Genomic DNA, 18,003 nt, shown 5'->3' on the forward strand with positions numbered 1-18,003 from the left:
TAACGCGATTCTACAGTTTCCATCACTTCCAGACTTTAAAAAACACAGCCGGCGCAGTCACTAAGACAACACCATACATCTGTGCTGACCCTTTTAGTGCGAATAAAAAGTGAAGACAAAAAGGAAACACTGGATTTGCAGCAAACGGCCGCCATTCCAGGTTTTTATCCATCCGTAAACCATGCCTTAACTAGGTCTATATGCTGCATATACAGTGTCAAAGCTGCGGTTTCACAATCTACCGTGTGACACAGACACTGCTGACGTGTTCATCCCTTCCCTCCGGGGAGGGGTGAGGGTACTGGTGTACTGGGCGTTTGTCCCACCACACGTCTATTGTGGCTAAACCTTTCCCTCTGGGGCAATTAAGACCTTTTAGTTTGTTGTAAGAGGACCTAAGTAGGAGTGGGCTGAGCCAGGAAAAACATTTTTCTGCTAAAGCAAAAACAGAAGCGCATTGAGCTCCCCTGCACCCTTGGACTTCTGAGCATCTCTCTATTGAGAAATGTGCAAGCCAACACTGAAAAGACAGAAACTCTAGCAGCTTTACAGTGGCATCATGGTGACTGCTGGGGCACGAAGTGGTTACCGGCACTGGTTTCACCTTCACCTGAGGCCTCGTGAAAAGTACCAACAAATCTAGAACAACAATGTTGGTGGCGAGGACATGCTTCATTAGAAAATTCTATGAACTCTCATATGGATGAGTGGACAACTACAGAGCGAGAAGTGTGATGGGTAAAGCATGCAGAGATCTGCCGCGGAGTGAGCAAGGCAAACGTGAGTGTTGTTTGACACAACAGTGGCACAGAGCCAATGAAAATACATTACTGTGAGTAAAGTTGGCTACAGCAAAAGTCCAAACATAAGAGAGAGTGAGATAACCCTAAGTGTGTGATTGAAAGAGTTAGTGTTTGCGTAGGAAAGTGATGGTGCAAGATAGGACCGAAGAATGAAGCAAGGCAAAAGGGACAAGAGCAGGTATGATATTACTGAGATGACATGGAGTTTCCCATGGCAGAGCTGAGCGGATCGGCTGCAAAGAAGCCCCATGAGTGATGAGGAGGGGTTAAGAGAACTGAACCCATTTAAGTCACCCAAATAAGGGCTATGCAAGCCTGTGATGAATGGCCCTGGAACTCCTGGGGGAGAGAGCAGTGGTGAAGGGAAGGGTGATGGCTAGGGAGCAAGCAGGCCCTGCAATCCCTGCTGGATAAAAACAAATCGGTTTGATAAATGATGGCGACTGCATGTCAAAAAAAAAAAAAGCTCCATTAATGATAGCTAGCATATTGCAGTTTATTTTAGCATTGTAGACACTAAGGTATACAAACGCATGAACACAAAAGTTTGAAAAATTCACAAATCGACCAAAATTTTGAGAGGTCCACCATCGTAACGTGATAGCTTAGCAGAGGGTCTCAAGTTGGGGTCCAGTGACCCCCAAGGGTCCGCGAGCTATAGCTTTGGGGGCTGCAAAATAATTGACAATAAATTATGTTGTGTCATTTAAAAACAATACAGCACCTACAAATGGGGGCTGATGTCCAATAAAACAAACATAATAAACAACTTAATACTTTGTTACTTAGGGTCAAATAAAAGCTTTAGTCTACTAACCAATAAGAAAATATATCTATGAAATGCATTTCTTGACACTCAAAGACACTTAGTACACAGGATAGAGTGCCACAGTCACAGATATTCATCGGAGGAGCCCAGGGGCCAGGAAGGAGAGTGGTGGTGGAAAAACTGTTTGAGGTAGGACAGTGCCAGGTTATGGAGGGCTTTATAAGTGAAGAAAGCAACTTGGAATTTGATGCACCGTGGGACAGGGAGCCAGTGGAGTTTCTGAAGGAAAGGAGTCGTATGGTCATAAGAGCAGGTGTGAGGAGGCGAGCAAATAGACCTCGTGCACCTACGTCATAAAATCGCGTGACATCGCCATATTGCCGGTCAAACAGACAATTGTTGCAAGTTCATTCCGTTGAGACGAAACGAAAATATGTCTTATGCACGACATCCAGAGTTTTGTCCGATACCGTTAAACATTTAGAATGTGATAATAAACGAAGGTACATGAAAAAATGAGAGACACTTGGCAGAGAGGACCCATATTTAATGCCAAAGTCGATGTTTTCGTCGATAACAAAGTGGGCTGTCAATTCACTTCTGCTTGTCTTGGACAACTGGATATACACATGTATCTGGTGAGTAAGTCATCGAGATTTACACAGAACAGTTTGAAAGCATATTAAAGTCTGGATGCACACAAATACTTCGTTGCTGCATATGTTCTCAATGATGAATAAATCCTACATAGTAATGGACCCATCCATCCATCAATTTTCTTTGCTGCTTATTCTCACGAGTTTTGCAGCGAGTGCTGCAGCCTATCCCAGCTGTCAACAGGCAAGAGGCAGGGTACACCCTGAACGAGTTTCTAGCCAAACGCAGGGCACCTAAAGACAAACAGCCGCACTCACAATCACACCTACGGGAAACTCAGAGTGTCTAATTAATGTTGCATGTTTTTGGGATGGGGGAGGAAACCGGAGTGCACCGGGATAACATGCAAACTCCACAGAGGTGGGGCCAGGATCGAACCCAGGTCCTCAGAACTGTAAGGCAAATGCTTTACCAGCTGATCCACCATCAGAGATGGACCCACTCAGATTTTTTTCAATACAAATACCAATATTTAAATAAATGACCCCTGGTTTTACACAAACTCGCATTGATTAACTATGACTGGAAAAAAAATTTAGGAGAGGGAGTCGTCTCCTCTGTACACGGAAGCTTATTGCGGCCACAGGTTAACCTCCATAAACCTCTTTGCGACATGGGTTTTTTTGGGGTTATTTTTTAAACACACAATGTTCTCAAATGAGCCAACTTGCCATCAGAAATACTTCTTGGTTATTTGAGATTGACAAGAATAATTCGTACCTGAAATGATATGATCACTACATAGGCGTGTGTATTTCGTTGGGCACCATCCACCCCGTTTAATTGTGGAAATCCATCGATCTTTTCTCGTCTTTTCAGGTGGTATTCCATAGAATGTTCTCTTTGAAGAACTGTCTCGTCTATTGTGACAACCAAGAGTACAATAAGTCTTGGGCATTGGGAAAAATGTGCTCCGGTTCAGCCGACTCCTGAGCAGCTTTGTTTGACCGGCAACCCATCGATCTTTTCTGGTCTGTTCAGCGGGTTTTCTATAAAATTATACCTAATGCTGCAGTGAGGTCGACGAGGAAAAGGATGGCAAGTTGGCTGGAGTCAGAGTGGCAGAGGTCACCAAATCTACAGACACTTTATCCAGTACTGTGCTGTGAATGTAAACTGGACTGGAATGGTTCAAACAAGTCATGTGAATGTGAATCTGAGGTTAATGTGATAACTCCTTACAAGATTTTTGACAGAAAGGGTAGGTTGGAGATACGCCAGTAATTGTTCATAATGCCAGAGTCAAATTCAAGAATTTTCATTTTGGGATTAACGGGGGCTATAATTGTTTGTGAGATATTGTGTCATGAAAATCAGACATTATACATGTAGGCATATTATTTTGAGAATATAAATTGGGGGAGGGGTTTCAAGAAAAAAAACATTTTGGGAGAATAGACGTGTATTTTTCTAGAACAAAAGGCTTATTGTTTGAGAATAGTCCTATTTTTTCCCCCAACTAAAGGCAAGAATAAAGACGTCTTTCCCAGAATAAAAGACATAATATTATAGGAAGAGATTTGTATTTTTAACAGACCAGTGAAAATATCTCATTCCTCATTAAATTTTGACTTTATTAGCATTCTTGCTTTAATGTCTTGGAGAAATACAACTTTATTCTCATAAAATTATGACTTTTCAGCCTGCAAAAAACCTAAATGCTAATCAATTGCTTTCACTAAGTTTCAATTGTTGTCATACAACTTACAGTAACTATTTTCTTTTATTGGTATTTGGTATTGTAACCTTTCAAGTTTGACTTTTTCATTCTTATCACTGTATCTCTGATTTAGGAGTACACGTGGTATTTATGTTTGATGACCATAAGGATGATAAGCAGGTCCTTGGAAAAATGTCTCCACAATCAGGGGTCCCTAGAACCAAAACCTTTAAGGAGCCCTCTCCCTTAGCATACCTCATTGAACTCTGTTCAGTCAGAAACAAAGCATGGCCTCTGATCATGTTTGACTTATTCTTCAGCTTTGGTGGCTTTTTTGTGACATATAATAAAAGAAGGATCGGCCACAACAAGGTGTGTTCAAAGAAAACACGAAAATCCACGGTGGTGTGAGTAGAAGGAGTACCAAGTGAAGTGGTGGTGATGTCCATACAGTAGAAATGGTTGCAAAAGTTAGCTATTAGTGACTGGTTTAACACTTCTATTACAGCCCAAAACTGAGACAGGAAGTGCATCAGGACTACACATTTAACAGACAGTTAAAGTATTTTTGAACAGAACTGAGCACTCTTTCAGACCTTGCTTTACCTAAATGCGTGTTTGGGTTGTGTGCAGACTGCATTCAAGGAAAGCCTCATCAAAATATTACACTGGCTTCCTCTCTGAATTGTTACAAGAGGTGCCGTTCTTCAACACAGGGATCTGGGCAGCGTGTCAGGCCAGGGCAGCTTGACGCATGCTGGTGCATTGCTTAGATGAAGAAGAAAGGGAGGGTTGTTTCCTGAGCTAGGTACGGGTATGGTACAAGAGGTCAGTCAGGCCAAAGTAAGAAGGGGAGGTCTTCCATCATGGAGAAAATCGCCTGGTCCATGTACTTGATTACTACACATTGGTTTCAGAGGTCAGTGTTCCAATTAAAATAATGAATAAGCCCAGTTGCCTCACACGATTGCTGGTTTGCTATACTGTAGATTAAGTTAGTCATTTAATTGATAAACCAAGGCTTCAATCCAGTTGCCCCTTAATATCAGCACATTTTTAAACTAATTTCTGAGAATATTATTGAAGCGGTCAGACAGAAACTTTATATGTCCAAATATGGCCAATTTAATATTTTTTCACAAATCAATGCTGATGGTCAGTCACCATATGCTGTCGTTTTTACTACTCTTACTCTCCAACACTTCAAATATCTGAGAACTGTCATTAAGTCCACTTCTTCATGCCTCCAATGGAGCCCTGCAGCATTATATCGCCTCAAGATTGAAAGTCTGTTTTTTTTAATACAATAAGGAGTGAAAATGTTGAGTAATTTACATTATAATATGCCTTACAGAGAAAAGACCTGAACCAAGGCAGACTGGGGAGAACAAATTAGTCACTCAGGGCCACTGAACAATAACTTGGACATACACAATCTGGAGCAATTACATCAGGCATCGTTTTATGATGTAAGATCATATTTTCTTCTGTGTAGGGAACTTGTTTACGGCATTGCGTTAAGACTCCACACTTTAATTCAGCTAAGAAATTGTTTACAAACTTACTGCTGTTTTGAGTAGCAACAGGGTTCATGTTAGCTGGAATCTCTGTTTGTAAACAATAGCATACATGATTTTTTTTCTCAAGTGAAAAGTGAACCATTTATTTGTCTTAAGTGGACGTTAGTGTCTAATTGGGCCATGGTGTTTATTAAAGGGAAGGCCACTGTTGCCGAGCGTTCACTTCAAGTATATGTAAGTAGAAATATCCCTGGGTGTCAAAACAGTCCAATCTCCTACAAGTCAGGTCCTCACATACACAAAAAGGTCATGTTTTTACGAGCTCCTTGTTATGTCTACTGGTCTATTTCGGGTTGTTGCAAACATTTTGCCAACTCGTCCGACATCATGGGAACCGCTTGGACAGACATCTCTACTCAGAAAGAATGCTACGTGATCATATGTTCATTGTTGTTTTATAATGAGAATTTGACTTGGAAAAACACAAATATAACAGATGTGTGAAGCGTAAAAGCTCTTAAACAGGCAAACTGGGTAAATGAGAGGAGAAATGTACTGTATGTGAGGATAAGCAGAGACCTTTAAGTTCACTTAAAAATGACTCCAGCAAAGCACTGGGAGATTCACAAAGTGATTGATGGTTCCTCGTGGGGCAATCTGGGATTTTAGTTTTCTTTTTTGGTCAGAAAACACACATGGGGGTATTCAAAGCAATAGTGCCATTAGAAGGAGGGTATGACGGTGGGATATATGTACTTAAATATTAGTCTAAATACAAGAGGCGCCCACCTCCAAAGATGATGTTTTAGGCAATTCGACCAAAGACAAGTGTGTGTTCTGCGCAGGAGACTTAAAATGTGACCTATGGCCCCCATGAGTTAACATTAGTGGGCTCCTGGTGTGCAGACACCACTCTACTAACTGTTCATCACTGTCCAAGAAGGTGGACAGTCACGCACACACTGACACTTCACAATAACACAGAAGTACCCAAGACAACACATCTGTCCAATGGGATGTCCTCATTATTGCTCATTATTTTGGAGATAGCAGCCCAGTCCTCTGGTTAACGTCAACTTTACCTCGTCTGCCAATTGACGACTCGAGAACCAAAACCCGGGTGGGCGGAGGCGGGGGGCAGATAACCGCTCGCCTGAGGTCTGATGGTCCATAGATCCTAAATCATCGCCGGTGACTCCCGAGAGTTCAGGAACATCAACACTCCCATCATTCCAAACCCAAGCTACTTTCTTATCGACTGACTTATCACAGGATCGGTTATCTAGCGGTCCAACAAACATGTCTGCTACCATCAAACACTCACTCCTCAGCACACAAACACAGGCGCAGAACATGAAATTTGGGACACGATGAAGCAAATGGAGGAGGTGTATGTAAAAAAATCACCTGGCTACCTATTCCGGATTTACCTTCACAGAAAGTCATTATTGGCCAGTCATGTGTTTTCTCCATGGTTTCTCGTGTGGTATTCCCTGTGTGCTACTCACTTTTGTTTCCTACCAGGCAAACAACAGGCTGGACGTCACACTCCTCGTTGGCCTTTTTCACCATGGTGAACCAATCCTCTAGATTCTCAAAGCTCTGGTAGTTAGTGATGTCATACACAAGGAGGACCCCCTACATTGGAGGAGAAACAGAACAGAAAACAATCTCACCCAAGTTTGTAATTGGTGAGTATTGGAGTGATCTGCGGGCTCTCTCTGATGGTACCCGAAACAATAATGAAATACTAAATTAAAAACATCAAATTTAATCAAAAATGTGAAATACAATCAAACACATGAAATGCTCATAGCTATGCATAAAATCCTTTCTTTTACTTTTCAAGTACAGCTCAGTTGTTCAGCAAAATACATTTAAAACTGTTCGACATCAAACATTTAGTTAAATGTGATTTTTATTCAAATACTATGTTCCATAAATGTTGATTATGGTAACCATTATTTAAGTACTTTTTTTCTTTTCCAATATTTAAGCAGTTAATGTTTAAACTGCATACTGTTTCCAATAACTTCTGATAATAATATGGTTATACATAGAACCACTGGCTGATTTTTTACAAAGACATGATGATGAAGAGGATTTTTTGAGGTAGTACTTGGTAAAAATAAATACATAAATAGTATGAGAACCACTGAAATAGTGTCTGTTATCGCTACATCTGCGGCGTACCTGGGCGAGAAAGGTGAATGTTTCACTATTCCTGTAATGTGCAGCGCGATTGAAGGGGTGATTATTGACCAGACACATACTGTCACAACCCGCATGGTCGGTGTTGACAGCTCACGCCGCTCGCAATTACCACCCGTCCTTCCTGATACAACATGATTGATTACAGGAAGCACAAGGTGGAACAATAGAAGCGAAAGTTCCATGCAGCCCCAGCATTAAACAGGCAGCACAACCTGTCATGAGGAACTGCAGCACAACAACCTGAGCTTGACTATGTAATGAACACATTACCAGAGCGCCATTTTATTCTTTTATGTGTTGTCTTCAAGTAAGCCTCTACAAACAAGGGATGTTCTGCAGGTGACATAAAGCATGTGACTGCTGTCTCCCTGCTGCCCATGGACCTTATTGTTACTCATTTAAAGTGCACCACCACAAATAATAGAGTATGTTTTAGACTAAAATATCATTATCTAACTCCTTTCATCTGGCTGGAACTATTGCAGTCAACAACAGCCATCATTTGGAAAAGTTCTGAATGAAACTTTTCACATGGGGCTTTACATTTTTTGCATTACCACCATCAAGAATTGTCAAAATAACAAAACAACTGATCAGTGCTGCATAGTTAAAACTTAGTTTTACACATTTGTATTTAGTTAAAGCCCACAAAGAACGGTATCAGCTATTATGCCCTGCCCGCACCCCGATTTATGGATTTTGGCAAGTTTTATAGGTACTTCTCTTCTCTCCTTCCCCTCATCCTCACTTTATCTACTCATAGCGGGGGGGGGGGGGGGGGATTATTCAACTGAAGCTCTTCCTGTTACGATTTTGCATCAAACAACCAGGATAAACTGATGAGGACCACTTTCTCAAGAAACCTCCATCAGTGGTCCCTTCTCAAGGTTTCTTCCACTTTCTCCTCTAAGTGTGTTTTCGCTGAGTTTTTATGAGGGAGTCTAGACCAGGAGATGTGGTTGATTTTTGTTAACTTTGACCCTGTAAAGCTTTTTGAGACTATTTTAAGATTAAGGGTTTGATAACTTAATCACATTACATTTTGGCAACTTTCCTTTGGTATAAATGTATCATCAAGAATCATGACTGTTGACTAATTGCACTCTTGAGGAAAGTGAGGCAAAATTACATTTATTCAATCTCAACTAGTCTTACTGTCTAAAGAACAAAAAGACACCATGCAGTCAGCTACAGAAAGCTGACTTATATAGATCCATATAGACCTCCGTTGTGCCAACTCTTCTCACCAGCATTATTCTACTCAATACTACACAGACAAGCATCCTGGAGTTCAGAATATTGCCTCCTCTCTTTTTCATTTTTAAAAGTATAAACAATGAATACGTTGTGCATTTTGCCCAGGGTTGAGGAAATATAGTGGACTAGCACGACAAGCAAATGGAGACAAACAGCCACACTCACAATCACACCTCGGGGCAATTTAGTAGTGTTTAGAGAATTAATGTTGCATGTTTTTGGGATGTGGGAGGAAACCGGAGTGGCCGGAGGAAACCCACGCAGGCACGGGGAGAACATGCAAATTCCACACAGGTGGGTCTGGGATTGAACCCAGGACCTCAGAACTGTGAGGCCAACGCTTTACCAGCTGAGTCACCGTGCCTACTATAATAATATGAATTGAAAGATATTGTTTAATATTTTTGTCCAAAAGATTCTTTTATTATTCTATATTTCAATGTTAACATTGGGTATTCTTGATTATTAAATTATGTTAAAATATATCAACGGCATAAAAAAAACATTTATTCATTTATGGTGAACATTTATGGTAAAATATACAGTCCTAAAAAATTGTTATAGTGATAGGCCTAGGCGAGTGGCCTGATAGGCACGTCTGTCACGGACGAGACTCGGGGGTGGAGCCAAATGCACGACTCAGGTGAGAGGTAAGCAGTGCGGAATAAGCCTTTATTCGTTCCAATGTCGGTTACCAGGGAGTCAGTCCAAACAAGCAGCAAGATCAGTAACGGCAGGCTTACGGGGTAGGTCGGGAGACAGGCGTTGGTCGGTACACGGGAGGTAGACGTCAGGAGTACGGTAGTGCGGGAACGAGGCATGAGAGGCAACGATCTAGCAGAGTCTCTGTCGTCCCCCGGGTCCTATATGTACTGGGTCTAATCGGAGGTCATGAGACGTAGGTGTGACCCTTCCGATTAGACGGCCACGCCCAGTCCTGGCTGGAATCCAGGATCATGACAGTACCCCCCCCTCAACGGCCGGCTCTGGACGGCCCAGGCGCATCAGGGTGAGCCGCGTGAAAGTCCCTGATGAGGGAGCGGTCCACGACGAAGCGGGAGGGGATCCAAGAGCGCTCCTCCGGGCCATATCCCTCCCAGTCCACCAGGTACTGGACCCCCCTCCCTCTGCGGCGGGAAGACAGCAACCGGCGCACGGTGTACACCAACCCACCGTCGACCATGCGGGGGGGCGGGGGGGACTTGAGCAGAGGAGCCAGCGACGACGTGCGATTCGGGCGAAGTCTGCTGACGTGGAACGTAGGGTGCACCCTCATCGACCTGGGCAGTTTCAACGAGACGGCGACCGGGTTAATAACCTTGGAAACAGGGAACGGGCCAACGAACCTGGGAGCAAGTGTGCGGGATTCCGTCCGCAGCGGGAGATCTTTGGTGGAGAGCCACACTCGCTGTCCCACTCTGAGCTCTGGTGCGGCCCTCCTCTTGTGGTCTGCTGCGGCCTTGTAGGCGCTGCTCATGCGCAGCAGTGTCCTCCGAGCTGCTTCCCAGGTCCGTTTGCAGCGTCGCACCACGGCCAGGGCCGACGGAACTGTGGATTCTGTGACCAGTGGAGGAAACAGGGACGGAGGATACCCATGCACGACATGGAGTGGAGCCATACTTGTTGAAGCGGAGGGTAGGGAATTGTGGGCATACTCCACCCACTTGATGTGCTGGCTCCACGTGCTCTGGTCCATGGATACCAGACATCGAAGACCGGTCTCTAATTCCTGGTTAATCCTCTCAGTCTGGCCATTAGACTCTGGGTGATGACCCGATGTCCGACTTGCTGAAGCGCCGATGAGGTTGCAAACTCCTTCCAGAAACGGGCGCTGAATTGCGGACCCCTGTCCGAAACGATGTCCTGGGGTAGACCGTGGTATCGGACGACCTCGTCTAATACCAACTGGGCTGTCTGCTTGGCCGACGGGATCTTCGGGAGCAGCACGAAGTGGACCATCTTGGAGAAACGGTCCACTATGGACAGCACCACTGTGTTCCCTTGTGAAGGCGGCAGGCCGGTGACGAAGTCCATCGCGATGTGTGACCACGGACGAAAGGGGATGGACAGGGGTTGCAACTCACCAACGGGCCGTAGGCGGGAAGTTTTATTGGCAGCACACACCGGGCAGGCGTTGACGAACTCCCTTACATCCTTGCTGAGGTTAGGCCACCAGAACCTTTGTTCGACCACTGACCGTGTATTCGCCATACCCGGGTGGCAGACCGTCTTGTTGGTATGGGCCCAGTTGATGACGTCTCCCCGCAGAGATGGGATGACGAAAAGACGGCCCGACGGACAATCCGCAGGTGGCGGTGTCTCTTCCAGGGCCTCCTTCACCCGCGACTCGATCGACCAGGTGAACCCGGACACGAAGCACCCCGCTGGCAGGATAGTAGCGGCGTCTGAATCCGTGCGCCCTCCCTCGTGGATCCGCGAGAGTGCATCCGGCTTGCCGTTTTTGGAGCCTGGGCGGTAAAACACCTTAAAGTGGAAGCGGGTGAAAAATAGAGCCCACCTGGCCTGACGGGCGTTCAACCTCTTCGCGGACTTCAGGTATTCAAGGTTCTTATGGTCCGTGAAGACAACGAACGGTACTTGCGAGCCCTCCAGCCAGTGCCGCCACTCCTCCAACGTGCTCTTGACCGCCAGCAGTTCCTTATCTCCCACGTCGTAGTTCCTCTCTGCCGGAGTCAACTTTCTAGACAGGAACGCGCACGGGTGAATCCTTCCATCCCTGGGACTCCTCTGCGACAAGACTGCTCCGATTCCTGAATTCGAAGCATCCACCTCCACCACAAACTGGTTATCGGGATCCGGAATAATGAGAACGGGCGCAGTAGTGAAACTTGCCTTGAGCCTGCCGAAGGCCTCCTGGCAGGTCCCGGACCAGTCGAAGGTGGTATTTGGCGAAGTGAGCAAATGCAGAGGAGCGGCCACGGAAATGAAGTTCCTTATGAATTTCCTATAGAAATTGGCAAATCCCAAAAACCTCTGCACGTCCCTCCTGTTGGTGGGGGTAGGCCACCGCAGCACCGCGTCGACCTTCCCGGGATCCATCCGTATCTCTCCCTCAGCCAGGACGAAGCCCAGGAAGGACACGGATGCCTGATGGAACTCACACTTATTCACGTATAATTGGTGCTGCTGCAGACGCCGGAGCACCTCTCGGACTTGTTGAATGTGAGAGGCTAGGTCTGCTGAAAAAATGAGAATGTCATCCAGGTAAACAAAGACAGATCTGTTCAGGAACTCCCGGAGCACGTCGTTAATGAAGTTCTGAAAGACGGCCGGAGCGTTTGTCAGTCCAAAGGGCATCACAAGATACTCATAGTGCCCTGTGGGGGTGTTGAACGCCGTCTTCCCCTCATCCCCTTCCCGAATCCGCACAAGATGGTAAGCGCTGCGCAAGTCGAGCTTGGTGAAGATCCGGGCTCCCTGGAGGAGTTCGAATGCTGTAGAGATAAGCGGCAAAGGGTACCTGTTCTTGACTGTGATGTCGTTCAGTCCTCGGTAGTCGATGCAGGGTCGCAGCGTGGAGTCCTTCTTCTTGACAAAAAAAAAACCCGCACCGGCTGGTGAAGATGAGGGGCGAATGAGTCCGGCTGCCAGCGAGTCCTCGATGTAGTCCCTCATGGCTTGATGCTCTGGTCCCGTTAAAGAGAACAGTTTCCCTCTGGTAGGAAAGGTGCCTGGCAGGAGTTCAATCGCGCAGTCGTATGAACGATGTGGCGGTAGAGACTTTGCCTTAGATTCAGAGAAGACCTCCCGTAGGTCATGATAGCAGGAGGGTACTGCGGTCAGGTCCAGGGCGGTACCAGGTTCTGTTAGCCGAACCGGCGCGACTTGAATACCCCTGTCTCTCCGGACAGCGAAACAACGACTGAGACAGTCCTCACCCCAAGTCTTGATCTGACCCGTGGTCCAATCTATGTGCGGATTATGTTCTTTGAGCCACAGACTGCCCAAGATGATGTCGCTACTACGTGCGTCGAAGACATGAAAGCTAATTCGCTCCGAGTGAGCGTCCGGAAAGCTCATATGTAGCGTCTGAGTACGATGTGTAACCCGACAAAGGAACTTGCCGTTGGCGGCATAGGCGTGACGAAACCGTTGCGTAGGGAAGGTTGCCGCCCCCAGCTCCTCGACCACGCGGGGATTTATCAGGTTTGCTTCCGACCCAGAATCTATGAAAGCCGTCACAGAGCATGAACGGGAGTCCGTTCCCAAGGTGAGGTGAAGAAGGGACCTCCCTGACCCCGTCGCGGTGTACCGCACACTCACCGGAGTAGCGATCCTGATGTCAGAATGCCCTGGTCGAGTCGGGCAACGGGCGATCAAGTGTCCCAAACGCCCGCAGTAAAAACAGCGTCCCTCTCATCGCCGACGTAAGCGCTCCTCCGCTGAGCTGCCAAGCCCCTCCACTTGCATGGCTTCCGGTGAAGCTGACAACACGGGTGGCCGGGAAGCGGAAACAACCGGACTGCGACTCTCCCTCTCCTCCTCCCTCAGGCCCTCCATCTGTCTCTGCACGGTGAGGCGCTGGTCCACCTTGAGGGCCAATGCGATGAGGGAGTTAAGCGAAAGCGGAAGATCCATGGCCACGAGATGACCACGGATCTGTGGGGACAGTCCCTCGTAAAACGCGTCGTGGAGGGCTTCCTCATTCCAGCGGCTCTCGGCAGCCCGAATCCGGAACTCGATGGCGTAGTCGGACACGCGGCGACGCCCCTGGCGAATTGTCATGAGTGACGACGCCGCCTGGCGTTCCGGAGCCGCATACTGGAACACCTGGGTGAGCGCGCAGACGAAGCTCGCCCATGAGCGGCAGGTCTCCGAGTTACGGCTCCACTCGGCGGTGGCCCATGCCTCCGCCCTCCCTGTCATGTGGGAAATGACGAAGGCGATCCGGGAGCGGTCCGTGGGAAAAGCGGACGCTTGCAGCTCAAAGTGGAGATCGCACTGCGCCAGGAAGGGCTTGACGTTACCGGAGTCGCCTGAGAACCACTCTGGTCGAGAGAGTGGAGTGATGGTGGCACGGGGAGGCACAGGAGCGGCCGCGCTAGCTTGGGAGGCTAGCCACGGTTGCAGCTGGGTGCAGAGCTCCTGGATCTGGTGAGTCATACCCTGGAGAGCAGCCTCTTGCTCACCCAGGCGTTTGCCCTGCACTTGCAGCGCACGGCAAATGGCTTCAGAGTCGGCTGGGTCCATGTTCTTGGCTAGATCGTTCTGTCACGGACGAGACTCGGGGGTGGACCCAAATGCACGACTCAGGTGAGAGGTAAGCAGTGCGGAATAAGCCTTTATTCGTTCCAATGTCGGTTACCAGGGAGTCAGTCCAAACAAGCAGCAAGATCAGTAACGGCAGGCTTACGGGGTAGGTCGGGAGACAGGCGTTGGTCGGTACACGGGAGGTAGACGTCAGGAGTACAGTAGTGCGGGAACGAGGCATGAGAGGCAACGATCTAGCAGAGTCTCTGTCGTCCCCCGGGTCCTATATGTACTGGGTCTAATCGGAGGTCATGAGACGCAGGTGTGACCCTTCCGATTAGACGGCCACGCCCAGCCCTGGCTGGAATCCAGGATCATGACAACGTCAGATGTAGATTGGAAATAATCATGGATAAAATGAAAAGAACAAATGCTCATCGTAATACACAGTACTGATATACAACGCAGAAAATGGTTTACTATTCCAAAATATATCAGTGGAACAATGAATGACTTTCCAACAAAGCAATCAATAATTGACGTTGACATAAATCATGAAATTGTGGACCTATGTGATTTTTTCTGGAATTACATGTAATTTAAAATAATTTAGTTGTTACCTTTATTATGACAAAAAAGATCAGTTGAAAGGTGTCGAACCAGCAGATTAACTGTCAAGGAGCATGTACCTGGCAATGTCAGCGAGAGCCGTCATTTTGGATAAAATGTGAAAATAGATCTACAGTATTTGTTATTCTTCAACAAAAGAAAAAGACCTGAAATATTCATTGAGCTATGCAGCCAGTTGAATGAAGCCCTTGGGGATGTGGCCAATTCCTACACGGCCCCATCGCTTTGACATCGTGAGCTTCGGCCGGCCTGCTGCATTCACCATCGGTTCAAATGACAGTGGATGGCTTGAGTTTATTATCATATGGCTGCAGCCAGGAGGTCTGACAAGACTGCAATAATAAGCGTGAGCGGGCTCCAAACTAATCCTTCCTGTTCTTCCAATTACTGTCCCATCGCTGTGATGACTGTTTTCCCTATTCCCAAATATGTCTGCAGCCAACACATAGAGGATGAAGTCTCATTTCAACTGAAAGAACCATGTGCTGATTATTGTTAGGCTAATTGTATAAAAAGAGGCGTAACTTTGTATACGTGTGCAACAAGGTGACTTACGTGAGCTCCGTACACGTATTTATCCAGCATTTTCCCTCCTAACGTTTGCCCTCCAATGTCCCACACCTGTAGGGTCACATTCATATTACCTAGAAGGGGTAAAAGGGAAATGTGTCATTACATAATATACAATACATAGAGGAACGCATTGAGATACAAGTTTAATTTATTCTGTGACCTGTAAAACACTTTTATCTCAAATCCTTTATCCCCATTGAAATGAATGCTATTAATCCATTCAGGCCTTTTAAAAAAGTTTGCGTAATCATGTTTTTTTTAAAGTACTTTTTATATCATACTTTACAACAAGATGTAGCAAAAACAATCTAATTGATTGTAAATAATTAAACAGTTTGTGCGCATGACTGAAGAATGAAATTAATTTAGCATGGCATTTTTTGATGTCTGAGACTTGGCCACTTGGGGACATTCAAATAGTCATGCAAACACAAATGAAGAGCTTTACAACTCAAAAATCAAAAAACTAAAAAAGGTGTAACTTGGGTCACTGTTTTTTCTCAGCACCACAGCATTTCATTTGTTGAAAAATTGCACACAATTTAATAGAATTTCCGAGATGTTTTTATTGTTTATGAGAAAGGGCAAAATAGCTTGAGAGAACCTGGGTTTCGATAAGTTTCAAAAGTTCCTCTTGCTGACAGAAGAGATGGAGAAAAAATAAACAAGGGGTTCATCATTTACACAAAGGACTCTCAGAGACATCCCAAAATTTTCAACACAAAGTGTTGTTTGCATTGTGACGTGTGTGTCATAACCCACTACTGCCAAGTCAGGAAGGTGAAGAGAATTATGTGCTGTTAAGGAAAATGACAATAATTAAACAGAAAATAGCAGGAAAAGAGGACCCTTGTCCTCATGTCAGTGGAAAGGGAAAGAGAGGCTGAATGAGAGAGAGAAGGACAGAAACAAAAAACCCAAACCCAAATAAATATTTTCTTCTTCTGGAAAATGAAAGGGCTAGTGAGAAGAGGCGGATGAGAGGACCAGACAGAGAAGAGTTTATACTTGTGTGATGCAGCCTCTGTGCTGGGTCCGAGCCGTGCTGTGGACAAGGCTGGACGACTTCCCCCCTTATTTTGAAGGCGAGGAGAGGAAACGTCGAGGTTCACAGTCACTACATCTAGACTATACAGTGTAAATGTAAAGCTACATTGAGGAGACTGATGAATAACTGCTCTTTGGCCGCGGAGTCTACCATCCCCGCCCAGCTGCTGTGCTCGGACAGTCGCTTTATTTGTGTTCCAAAACGTTCACATTGACTCAACACCACTGGCATTTTTCTGCTTATGCCTTGGAAAAAAAACCTTGCCGGCCGACAGATAAACATCCAAAAAGGTCACACAAGAATGTACACGGATGAGGAAATCATCATCACTGAGATTACATTTTCACAAAAACAATCTAGTAAAACCAGTCCTGTTTTTTATGCAGACATCGTATCAAAATTATCCTCATTCAACGGACCTGCATAAATGCTGTAACATGCATCTAGCTGATGGTACTGACTAAACACCTGTGCACCAAATGCGGTTGAAAACGTTTAAATATTCTTCCTTTTGTATATGTGGATGAAGAGTTTGGGAAGGGCTGCACGGTGGAGCAAATGTAGGGCATTTGCCTCACAGTTCTGAGCACCAGGGTTTAAATCCCACCACCGCCTTTGTGGAGTTTGCGTGTTCTCCCTGTGCCTGCGTGGGTTTTCTGTGGGAACTCCAGTTTCCTCCCACATCCCCAAAACATGCAACATTAATTGGAGACTCTAAATCACCCTTAGGTGGGATTGTGAGTGTGACTGTTCTCTGTGTCGATGTGCCCTGCGATCAGCTGGCAACCATTTCAGGGTGTACCCCACCCCTTGTCCGATGACAGCTGGGCAACCATCGTGAGGACAAGCGGCTCAGAAAATTGATGGATTGACTTTGGGAAGTATTGTTAATCCATTCGGCACATTGATTGGATTTTCCACCATTCATGTGACCAATGACCTGTGGAAAAAAATATTTTTGAGGAGGGAAGTTAAAAAAAAAAACATGAGATAATGTCCACAACCTCTTATAAATGGGGATGTGGCATAGTTTTGAATTCAACTGATCACATTCATGTTAAATAGGAGTCAGCACACACCTGTCACCATTTAAAGTGCGACCAATTGACCTAAATAAAGTTCAAATATTGTAGAAGGGCGGCAGGTGCCTCAGCTGGAAAGCATTGGCTTCACAGTTCTGAGGTCCCGGGTTCAATCCTGGACCCACCTGTGTGGAGTTAGCATGTTCTCTCCGTGCCTGCATGGGTTTTCTCCGAGCACTCCGGTTTCCGCCGACATCCCCAAAACATGCAACATTAATTGGACTCTAAAAATTCCCCCTAGGTGTGATTGTGAGTGTGGCTGTTTGTCTCCATGTGCCCTGCGATTGGCTGGAAAGCAGTTCAGGGTGTACCCTGCCTCCTGCCCGTTGACAGCTGCGATAGGCTCCAGCACTCCCACGACCCTCGTGAGGATAAGCAGCCAACAAAATAGATGGATGGATATTGAAGAAGGCTTTTCCTGACCATTTTTTGATTCCTAGCAGAAAGGTTTTGTGTTAATTGACTGGCATTTGGAACTGTGCCAAATTCTGTCCACCTTGTCTAAGAAAAACAGCCCCGAAGTATGATGTTACTATCACCACACTTCACGGTGTTCATTTTGGTAAAGAGCAGTATTCT

General features: G+C 45.9%; 1 protein-coding gene across 2 annotated transcripts in view; it reads right to left on the reverse strand.

The window, feature by feature from the left end:
* Positions 1–18,003, reverse strand: part of rab28 (RAB28, member RAS oncogene family) — a 57,180-nt gene that overhangs the window by 22,709 nt on the left and 16,468 nt on the right. For both annotated transcript variants that reach the window (XM_061835552.1, XM_061835551.1), the window contains exons 3-4: positions 15,277–15,365; positions 6,918–7,047 (exon numbers count right to left, since the gene is read on the reverse strand). In XM_061835552.1, the coding sequence (XP_061691536.1) occupies positions 6,918–7,047; positions 15,277–15,365 (219 nt within the window). The remainder of the gene's footprint in view (positions 1–6,917; positions 7,048–15,276; positions 15,366–18,003) is intronic.

The sequence above is a fragment of the Syngnathoides biaculeatus genome, chromosome 11 (assembly GCF_019802595.1).
Source record: "Syngnathoides biaculeatus isolate LvHL_M chromosome 11, ASM1980259v1, whole genome shotgun sequence".
Taxonomy (NCBI): domain Eukaryota; kingdom Metazoa; phylum Chordata; class Actinopteri; order Syngnathiformes; family Syngnathidae; genus Syngnathoides; species Syngnathoides biaculeatus.